The sequence below is a fragment of the Bubalus kerabau genome, chromosome 14 (assembly GCF_029407905.1).
Source record: "Bubalus kerabau isolate K-KA32 ecotype Philippines breed swamp buffalo chromosome 14, PCC_UOA_SB_1v2, whole genome shotgun sequence".
Lineage (NCBI taxonomy): Eukaryota > Metazoa > Chordata > Mammalia > Artiodactyla > Bovidae > Bubalus > Bubalus kerabau.
In genome coordinates, this window is record NC_073637.1 from 2,465,392 (window position 1) to 2,476,260 (window position 10,869).

Genomic DNA, 10,869 nt, shown 5'->3' on the forward strand with positions numbered 1-10,869 from the left:
TTGTGAAAAGAAACAAGCTTTATTGAGCCACAGCCCTAGTTCTCCTTCTCCTGCACAGTCTTGGTTCCCCGGAGACGCCCAGTCCGGCGGGCAGCAATGAGACCCACTTTCCGGCCAGCAGGGGCGTCTCTGCGGATAGTAGAGGGTTTGCCGATGTGCTGGTGGTTGCCACCTCCGAAGGGATGCTCAACAGGCTGCAGGAAGAAAGAGGTGATGGTGAGGTGGGGCTGACCCTCATCTACCTCAGGAGGGCTTGGGAACTGGCAGATTCAACCAGTCTGCGCTTACAAACTATCAGCTACCTCACACCACAGATCTCCCACCATAAAGAGGAGACACTCCAGGAAGGAACTTGTCCACCCAGTCTCACAGGCCTCATACACTGAATACTGACCCCACTGTCCATTTCTGGGCTACTTACATTCATGGCCACACCCCGCACCCGTGGCCAGCAGTTCCTCTTCGCCTTATACTTGTGGTAGGCACGGCCGGCCTTCAGAATGGGCTTGTCAATGCGGCCACCTCCAGCCACCACACCTGTTGGAGACCAGGAGACTCAGGGAGATGTATCACCCACCCCACCCAGCGCTGGGGGACACTCCCCTCAGGCAGAGCATCCCCTGGTGTGTCCTTGCCAGTGCCCCACCACCAGGTGTCGTTCAGGATCACATGATCCCAGGAGCCTCAAAAATGCCTGGAAACCATCACCAAGCAGTAACTCCTGCAACAGCCTATCAGCTAGGGCTTCCCCAGTGGCTCAGACAGTAAAGAATCTGTCTGCAATGCAGTATACCCAAGTTCAATCCCTGGGTTGGGAAGAAGCCCTGGAAAAGGGAATGGCAACCCACTCCAGTATTCTTGCCTGGAGAATTCCATGGACAGGAAATTCCATGGGATCGCAAAGAGTCACGACTAAGCGACTAACACACACAGCCTGTTGGCTGACAGTTTCTTCAGCTACAGGGTAGCTAAACCAGGGCTTTATTCACATCGTCTGGAATGCCCACCTTGAGCCACAGCTTTGCAGAAGCCCTCCCCTTTGCAGGGTCTGGCACTAGGCTCCTCCCCACCCCAAAGAGGACAGCTGACCTGGCCCACCACTTCTCTTACATTGTTCTGCTTATTCTGTGAGCACACCCTCAAGAGCCTCCCCCAGGCAGGACTGGATTTACCACACGGATTCAAAGACGTTGTCAAACAGCCAACAAACTTGAGTACATGCATTTCAACACACTTTGTGGCTTTAACCAGGTGGCCCACAAAAGCAAAGATCACCTAAATATAGGTTATCTCAGAGTGCAACTAAGCCTGCCTTTACTTTAAGTCCAGCATGTTGAACCCACTCTCATTCAACACCCAACCAGGAGTTAAACAGGAACTACTTGCACTCACTTAACAAATATCCCGAATTAGACCACATATTGTGCTCAAGCTTAAAAAGCTCCCTGAGTGAAACAGACAGTTGGGTTCCTGGCCCCTCTAGCTGCTGGCTGTCCACAGGAGACCCACAGCATACAAGCGTTGCCTTCCACTCACCGACCACAGCTCTGTTGGCAGAGGAGATGACCTTTTTGGAGCCCGAAGGCAGCTTCACTCGCGTCTTCTTTGTCTCAGGGTTGTGGGAGATGACTGTGGCATAGTTTCCGGAGGCTCTTGCCAGCTTGCCTCGGTCACCAGGCTTCTCCTCCAGACAACACACGATGGTACCCTCAGGCATGGTGCCCACCGGGAGCACGTTGCCGATGTTGAGCTGGGCTGCAAGAGAAAGGTGGTATGTCCTCGCCACTGCTAGCCAAAACCAAGGCCAGCCTCCTCCCACAGCTCTCTGGGCACTCACCGGGACGCCTGGCCAAGCAGGTGTCCCCAAGTGAAGACTGCAACCTTAACGTTCCTGCCTGGACCCAAGCTGTAAACCGCCAGGCACCGCAAGTCCCTCCCCATCAAAACCTTTCACCTCGGCGCGGAGCTCACCCTTCTTGCCGCAGTACACAAACTGGCCGGTGTGGATGCCCTCAGCAGCGATGAACAGCTCTGTCCGCTTCTTAAAACGGTACGGATCCCGGAAAACCACTTTGGCAAGGGGCGCTCCGCGGCCCGGGTCGTGGATGATGTCCTGCGGGTCGAGGCAGCGTGATCGGCTTGGGGGTCCCGCTGGGCGCCCCGCGCCCCAATCCGTCCCGGCCCACACCCCGAACCTTCACGATGCCCTTGATATATCCGTGTCGCTCGGCGAAATCCACGGCGCGTAGGCGCGCGGCGCCTTTTCTGTGCTTCACATGTGCGCGGAACACGGAGCCGGCGCCCTTCCTCTGCCCACGGATCACGCGGCCCATGGCGGCGATCTGAAGGAAGCTCACAGTCAGCGGCCGTTCGGCCCTTGCATCCCCACCACCGGGCTTCAGGGGCCCCGCTCCCTCGGCTCCTCCCTCCCGCCCTCAGGACTCTCCGCGTCCCCAGCCCCAGCCGTGCGCCCCGGCGCTTTTTCCAGAGTCAGCTAGGGTCCCTAGCGGAGCCTAGGACAACGAGGGGCGCCGGATGGCGCCGGATAGCACCAACACGTCCTACCTGCTGCAGAGCGCGGCCCAAAGAGGAGACACGGCCCTAGAGAGCCGCCTTATCTTCCGGGGTGGGGCCGAGAGCCCGTAACCTTCCGGCCAAGGGCCGCCGCCGCCGCCGCAATGCACGCCGGGACTTGTAGTTCTATGGAGGTCGCCCGTAGCTCCTCCCGCGCTCCCGGCCTTCTGCTTAAGCGCACTGAGTTAGACCGGCCGGCGCTGCACTTAAGACCCGGCGCGGGTCTAGCGGCGAGGCTGCTCTCTAGCAGAGGGGCCGCGGATTGGGTGGGCAAGGCTACCCGGCAGGGAGTCTCCAGCAAGATACATCTTTCTTTCTTGGGGAGAGGGCCCTCCTGGAGAAGTGGGAGGAGTCCTTCCAGAGAAGGTCCCTGGAGTTAGCAAAAGAGGAGGTGGAACCCCTGAATGATTACAGAGTAGGCGCAGACGGGGAGAGTTTAGTGATCAAGACTCTGGGTGTGCAGATTAGGCCTGAAGGGGGAGACCCGGCGAGGTAGGGAGAGAGGGAGGGCAGGGGTCTCACGGAGCAGAGGGGCTTCTGCTCGGGACTCCGGGGTGGTGTTTTTGCTCCAGTGTGGCCTCGCAGGGGTGGATGGCAGGGAGACATCGGAAGATGACAGGAGCGGGAAGGAAGTGGCCATGTGGCCACGTTCTGAAGCCACGAGGGAGCAGAGGGGACTGCATGAGGCCCAGTTAAGAGGCAACCGGCTGGGCTTGTCAAGGAGAGCCCACCAGGGGGCAGCACTTCCCACAGCAGGGCCAGAGCTGAGGGGCACCTGGATCTTCTTGGGGCAGGTTGAGGGGTTTTGAGGTCAGCTCCTCAAAAGACCAGAAGGTCAGAGGGATGGAGGTGGGGACAGTGCTTAGACTTGTGTGCTGTGGGGTCCCTGGGATGGAGTATGGGGGAGGGGCGGGGCGGGACACACGGCCCTCTACTCTCCCTTTGACCCTAAACTGGCTTCCCAAGCTGTGGATGCAGCCAGAATAAGGCTGACCAAGCCCACCCCAGGCTTGTGTCCAGGCTCTCACCACAGTCTGGGTACGACAGAGGTAGCAGTGCAAGCCCAGGAGCCAGGGCGTGTCTGGTGGCTGTGAGCCCCCACTGGGGGCCATGGGCCCAGGGAAGCCTGAGACCAGCTGTTCATGGGTGGTGCTCATGTGGACTCCTCCCTAAGGCCTACCTTGAGGCACATGTGTAGACTCAAGTAAGGGCAGCTGATGGTGGGGCTTGGAAGGTGCACACCCCTGCCTCATGCTTGGGGCATCTATGCAGAGATGGTAGTACTGGCTGGCCAACCTCCCACAGTCGGAGATCTGTGCCTCAGCTCCCCTCACTGGTCTGAATGTCGGCTTCCACATGAGGCAACTGAGCCTGATATACAGCCAGGTCTCTGCAGATCCGGGCCATTCAGGGTGGTGAGGACAGCCTCCCTGGGCATGGGGTTCTCAGATCTTCAGGAGGGGCCCAACTGCCTCTGTCCCCAGATGAGGCACTCCCCACACAGTGCCTTTGCTCACACTGGTCAGCTGGGGTGCCCTCTAATACCACCGAGGTCCACTTCCTTTAAAAGTTGTTCTTCTCACACCTACACACAAGTAATTTGGAATAAACTCAAGTAACCATGCCCCTCTTCTTTTTCAGCTATGCTCCCCACGCTAGCATCTTTGGCAAACAGAACCCTATACTCCTGCTGTCTTTGATGGGAACAATAATACTACCGATCATAAGATCACTGTGAGGGTTAGATGAGTGAATACGCATGAATATAAAGTAAGCCTACAAAAATCACCAGGGCTGTAGAAGTTAGAGGGGCCAAGCTCAGGCACAGACAGGAGAGGTGGCCTGAGAGAGTGACCAGGGGGAGCACAGGGAGCCTTCAAGGTCCTGGGCAGGATCAGCTTGTTGACAAGAGTTGCGCTGCACACTGAAGGTGTTTTTATCTCCTTTTTGTGTATTCTACTTCTAAAAATGGGTTTGTTTTTTTTTAAGTGTGCATGGGGGACTTCCCTGGTCCAGTGGATAGGACTCTACACATCCACTGCAGGGGGCAGGGTTCAATCCCTGGTCTCGGAACTAGGAGTTCTCATGGCACAACTAAAGAGCCCACATGCCTCAAGGAAGATGGAAGAGCCTGCATGCCACAACTAAGACCCACTGCAGCCAAATAAATAAATATTAGAAGAAAAATTAAAAAACATTCTCTGAAAGACCCACCTACAGTGATGAATGCTGGCCTGAGGTGCAGACAGGTCGTTGCCTCTGAGCTGTGTCAGGTAGTGGGCTCTCTGGCTTCAGAGCTCCTGCAACCCCACAGCAGAGCCCCACCCCCCACCCCTCACCACCACCACCCCAACACACACACACCACTCAGTGATCATCTGGTCCCACACTGCAGGTCAGGCCAGCTGCTGTGATTTTATCTGCATTTGGGGGCCTCCTGGGGGCCTCTTGGACATTTAGGGGTTGTGTATGGGGCCTTCTTAACTTACTTGTCCCTTTCCGTGGACAAATAGCTCTTCTGTTCACTCCACCCTTTCCCGTGTCTGCCCACGTGCTCTGTGTTGTATATCTGAAAACCGTCTCATCCACTCTCCTAATTTGTTGTTCTACAGAAAAACTGAATATTCTGGAGTGGTCCAGCAAACACACACAATAGAGCCTTTATACTTTCATTTTGAGTTAATTGCTGCTCATTAACATAAGCATAATGGGGATTTTCTTCTAATTTTGAAAAAATATTAATGACTTCCCTGATGATCCAATGGCTAAGACTGCCTGCTCCCAATGCAGGGGCCTGCGTTCGATCTCAGGTCAGGGAACTAGATCCCACATACTGCAACTAAGACCTGGCCCAGCCAAATATATATACATAAATATATTAAAGTGAAAGTGAAGTTGCTCAGTTGTGTCTGACTCTTAGCAACCCCATGGACTGCAGCCCACCAGGCTCCTCCATCCATGGGATTTTCCAGGCAAGAATACTGAAGTGGAGTGCCATTGCCTATTAGCAAATCTCTGAAGTACTTGCAAAATGTGGTCTTCTCACTAATAAGCTAAGAATGTACTTAAAGAGGTACCCTTTTCCCAAACAAAGTGCATTTTTAGCCCTGACATTTTTTTTCCAACTTTTTAAAGCATGGTAAAATACACATAATATTTGCCATTGTAGTCATTTATAAGTATGCAGTTTAGCAGTATTGGGCTTCCCTTGTGGCTCAGCTGGTCAAGAATCCACCTGTAATGCGGGAGACCTGGGTTCAATCCCTGGGATGGAAAGATCCCCTGGAGAAGGGAAAGGCTACCCATACCAGTATTCTGGCCTGGAGAACTCCATGGACTGTATAGTCCATGGGGTTACAAAGAGTCGGACATGACTGTGTGACTTTCACTTTCACTTTTGGTGGTATTAGGGTTAGGGTTAGGAGATGGGCCCCTGGGCTGGACACTTAGTGTTTGTCAACTGGAGTAAAATTCAAGCTTTGTTCTCACCCTGACACTTCAAGGACAAAGCTAGTGGCAAAAACTGAGCTCTGTTAAAGCAATGAGATGACCACTCCTGAGGTTAAGGAAGACTTCTCTGTCTGCACTTGCACAGGAAGGCTTCATGGGGGTCGAAAAGCAAGGGAGCCCCACCCCAATACAAGTGTGGACATGCACCCACAGGCCTCTGCCTTGGGATTCATCTTAGAAAAAAGTTGTGCACACATATTGGGGAGGGTCCAAGGACCAGTCAGATGTGAAGAAAGAAACAAAATAATTGGCCAAATGTAAACAAAGACCCCAAACACCAGGAGAGATAAGAAAGCCTTCCTTAGTGATCAACACAAAGAAACAGAGGAAAACAATAGAATTGGAAAGATTAGACATCTCATCAAGTAAATTAGAAATATGAAGGGAACATTTCATGCAAAGATGGACACAATAAAGGACAGAAATGGTATGGACCTAACAGAAGCAGAAGATATTAAGAAGAGGTGCAAGAATACACAGAACTATACAAAAAAGATTTTCATGACCCAGATAACCATGATGGTGTGATCATTCACCTAAAGCCAGACATCCTGGAGTGCAAAGTCAAGTGGGCCTTAGGAAGCGTCACTATGAACAAAGCTAGTAGAGGTGATGGAATTCCACTTGAGCTATTTCAAATCCTAAAAGATGGTGCTGCGAAAGTGCTACACTCAATATGCCTACAAATTTGGAAAACTCAGCAGTGGCCACAGTACTGGAAAAGGTCAATTTTCATTCCAATCCCAAAGAGAGGCAAAGCCAAAGAATGTTCAAACTACTGCACAATTGCACTCATCTCACACGCTAGCAAAGTAATGCTCAAAATTCTCCAAGCTAGGCTTCAACAGTACATGAACTGAGAACTTCCAGATGTTCAAGCCGGATTTAGAAAAGGCGAGGAACCACAGATCAAACTGCCAACACCCACTGGATCAGAGAAAAAGCAAGAGAATTCCAGAAAAACATCTACTTCTGCTTCATTGACTACACTAAAGCCTTTGACTGTGTGGATCACAACAAACTGTGAAAAATTCTTCAAGACATAGGAATACCAGACCACGTTACCTGTCTCCTGAGAAACTTGTATGCAGGTCAAGAAGCAAAAGTTAGAACTGGACGTGGAACAACAGACTGGTTCAAAGTTGGGAAAGGAGTACGTCAAGGCTATATATTGTCACCTTGCTTATTTAACTTATATGCAGGGTTCAGTTCAGTTCAGTCACTCAGTCGTATCCGACTCCTTGCGACCCCATGAACCGCAGCATGCCAGGCCTCCCTGTCCATCACCAACTCCCGGAGTTTACCCAAACTCATGTCCATTGAGTCGGTGATGCCATCCAACCATCTCATCTTCTGTCGTCCTCTTCTTCACCCACCCTCAGTCTTTCCCAGCATCAGGGTCTTTTCAAATGAGTCAACACTTCGCATCAGATGGCCAAAGTATTGGAGTTTCAGCTTCAACATCAGTCCTTCCAATGAACACCCAGGACTGATCTCCTTTAGGATGGACTGGTTGGATCTCCTTGCAGTCCAAGGGACTCTCAAGAGTCTTCTCCAACACCACAGTTCACAAGCATCCATTCTTTGGCGCTTAGCTTTCTTTATAGTCCAACTCTCACGTCCATACATGACCACTGGAAAAACCATAGCCTTGACTAGACAGACCTTTGTTGACAAAGTGATGTCTCTGCTTTTTAATATGCTGTCTAGGTTGGTCATAACTTTCCTTCCAAGGAGTAAGTGTCATTTAATTTCATGGCTGCAATCACCATCTGCAGTGATTTTGGAGTCCAGAAAAATAAAGTCAGCCACTACTTCCACTGTTTCCCCATCTATTTCCCATGAAGTGATGGGACCGGATGCCATGATCTTCGTTTTCTGAATGTTGAGCTTTAAGCCAACTTTTTCACTCTCCTCTTTCACTTTCATCAAGAGGCTCTTTAGTTCTTCTTAACTTTCTGCCATAAGGGTGGTGTCATCTGCCTATCTGAGGTTATTGATATTTCTCCCAACAATCTTGATTCCAGCTTGTGCTTCATCCAGCCCAGCGTTTCTCATAATGTACTCTGCATATAAGTTAAATAAGCAGGATGACAATATACAGCCTTGACATACTCCTTTTCCTATTTGGAACCAGTCTGTTGTTCCATGTCCAGTTCTAACTGTTGCTTCCTGACCTGCATACAGGTTTCTCAAGAGGCAGGTCAGGTGGTCTGGTATTCCCATCTCTTTCAGAATTTTCCAGTTTATTGTGATCCACATAGTCAATAAAGCAGAAACAGATGTTTTTCTGGAACTCTTTTGCTTTTTCTGACATCTTACCATCCCTGATTAAAACAAAATCCACATACATTTTAACTCACAAGGAGATTCCTGAGTGTTCGGGGATAGTGACAGCCTTCAGCAGCTCTGTCCCACTTCACTGAAAGTGTTATTTCCCTGTGCCATCTACTAGACTACAGAAAGTGGCCTTGGAAACACATCTCTTTAAAAATATATATACATATTTGTCCACACAATCTTGTGGGATCTTAATTCCCCAGTCAGGAAGTGAATCTGTGTGCTTGGCAGTGACAGTGTGGAGAACTAAGGACTGGATTGCCAGGGAATTCTCAAAGATAATTTAATTATTTATCGATTGATTTTTGGCTGTGATGGGTCTTCGTTGCTTTTGCGTGGGCTTTCTTTAGTTGCAGCAAGCGGGTCTACTCTTCATTGCCATGTGTGGGCTTCTCATTCTGGTGGCTTCTCTTGTTGCGGAGCACAATCTCTAGGCATGTGAGCTTCAACAGTTCTTGTACCCCAGGTTCAGTGACTGCAGCACATGGGCTTAGTTGTTCTGAGGCATGTGGAATCCTCCCGGACCAGGGATCAAACCTGTGTCCCCTCCCATCCACGGCACCAACAGGGAAGTCCTCGAAAATAACTTTCAAGCATGGCTTTTCCCCTGGGAACACTTACAGCTCAGAATCCTAATCCCAGGCTGGAAATAGCTGGAAAGTGATTTGGGTTTGCCCAGAGAAGAGGCACTGTGACCATCTGGGGACCATGCAGGCCCCTGGCTGTTAACAGTCTGTTTGTTCAGTGGGTCCAAGGCTCAGTGAGGATTATGGAATGCAGGTGTGGAGGCCCTGGAATGGCCTGCAGGGACAGACACAGTCTCCTTCACCCCGCACCCAGGTAGCACCCTCAGAACCCTGGTCCCCACACCTCCCACACTGCCCAGGTGTCTGCCGGGTGGACACTCTGGGCCAGACTCTTGTGGCAGCTGAGGTGGTTCTGTCATCAGTCTGAAGATCCCAGTGTCAGCCCTGGCTCCCCTTCTTGCTCCCTGGGTCAGCCTCACGTTAGAGTAGGAGTGCTCCCCTGATCTTGAGTAGGAGTACTCCCCTCCTTGAGGGGCTAGGCTGGGGCCCAGGTTTGCCAGGACCTCCTAGCTCAAGATGGTGCAGTGTGATGACACTCCAGCAGAAGGGGGACCCAGTAGGTCAGGACACCAGTGAGCTCAGGGTGCCTGAGTACTTGGCTAGGGGTTAGGGTTAAGAAGCAGGTGTACACCCAGTCCTTTCCCATTCCCCATTTCTTCATCTATTCATCTTTTGCACAGATGCTTTCAGAGTTATGAGGGAGGATGTGGAGATGGGAGAGCTGAGAATTGTTCGACATCTGGAGGCGTGGGGTGGGAGACCCAGACTACACCCCGCAGGTGCCCAGGGAAAAGAGCTGGTTCCTCTGAGCATTCTAGGTTTTCCCTTCCACCTCCCCTAGGAGTCGATCCAGGAACTGACTCTGTCCACCTCCTTCCTTGGGCTTGCGCCCATTCACCGGGGCTTTGCCAGGGACCCCAGGGTTTGGATCATCAATGAGGCTGGTGTCAGGGCCCTCCCCTCAACCTTGCTGCTCCAGGGCTGTCCAGTGTGAGAAGTTCCAAGGGCCCGGACCGCACGGGAAGCTGTGGCCTCCTAAGACACGCGCAGCGTCCTCCCCAAAGCTGAGGGAGCTGGGCTGCCGAAGGGGAGGCTCCTGCCGAATCCCAAAGAAGTTGGGGTGCCCTCCCCCTACACACAGGACCGCGTGGGTATGGGAGAAAACCCAGAACAGGCTGCCCCAGGAGCCAGATAAAGCTGGGTTGGGAGAGGGCACGGCGAGGAGCAGTCCTGACCAGACACCCGGGCGCTCTGCCCTTCGCCTGAGGGCCCACCGCCTCAGGTCTCTCGGCGGGTCCTAGGTTGTCCCGCTGCCTCGAGCCCCGCGACGCAGCCAGGGACGCCAGCCAGACGTCCCGGTTGACGTCTGCCCTGGGCCTCTCCTCCTGGTGGTCCTCACCCTTTCTGCAGCCCTCACAGCCTCATCTCTGGGCTGTCGGTGCCCCTCCACACTCTGCGGTGCCCGTGGCCCGAGACATCTCCACACCAAGGACAGGAACACCTACTCTCTCCACAGGGCTCCTCTGCGCCCCACCTGGCCGCTCGCCCCCGTACTCCACTGGGCACAGCTGGGGCAGCGGCGTCTCTGTAGTCCTGGAGCCTGGAACAGGCCCAGCAGGCGCGTTCTGCCTAGCAGCAGCCCGCACACAGAACCCAATGCGGGGACCAGCGGCCCAGACTGTGACCAGAGGTGAGCGGGGCCGGCCCGGGCGACCCTCAGGTCGCTCTCCTCCGGTTTCGTCCGGGTCTACTCCCCGCCTCCAGGCCACACAGCAGCGAGCCCGGGCCCTCGCTTTCCCTCGGCCCCAGCCCCGCCCTCCTTGAACTGTGACCCCGCCCTTTACCGGATTCCGCCCCG

At 53.0% G+C, this 10,869-nt stretch overlaps 1 protein-coding gene across 1 annotated transcript; it reads right to left on the reverse strand.

The window, feature by feature from the left end:
• Positions 1 to 2,720, reverse strand: RPL8 (ribosomal protein L8). The gene is made up of 6 exons (XM_055545461.1): positions 2,566 to 2,720; positions 2,196 to 2,342; positions 1,972 to 2,113; positions 1,537 to 1,755; positions 422 to 537; positions 1 to 194 (listed from the first exon to the last, which is right to left on the reverse strand). Exons 2-6 carry the CDS (start codon positions 2,331 to 2,333, stop codon positions 36 to 38), a joined length of 774 nt encoding a protein of 257 aa, XP_055401436.1. The 5' UTR covers positions 2,334 to 2,342; positions 2,566 to 2,720; the 3' UTR covers positions 1 to 35.
• Positions 2,721 to 10,869: the final 8,149 nt, after the last annotated feature.

Coding starts and splice junctions, on each gene's coding strand:
- RPL8 (XM_055545461.1), bottom strand. CDS start 2,333: ATGGGCCGCGTGATCCGTGGGCAGAGGAAGGGCGCCGGCTCCGTGTTC. Junction 2,114..2,195: donor ATATCAAGGGCATCGTGAAG/GTTCGGGGTGTG, acceptor CTCGACCCGCAG/GACATCATCCACGACCCGGG. Junction 538..1,536: donor TGCCAACAGAGCTGTGGTCG/GTGAGTGGAAGG, acceptor GGTCTCCAACAG/GTGTGGTGGCTGGAGGTGGC.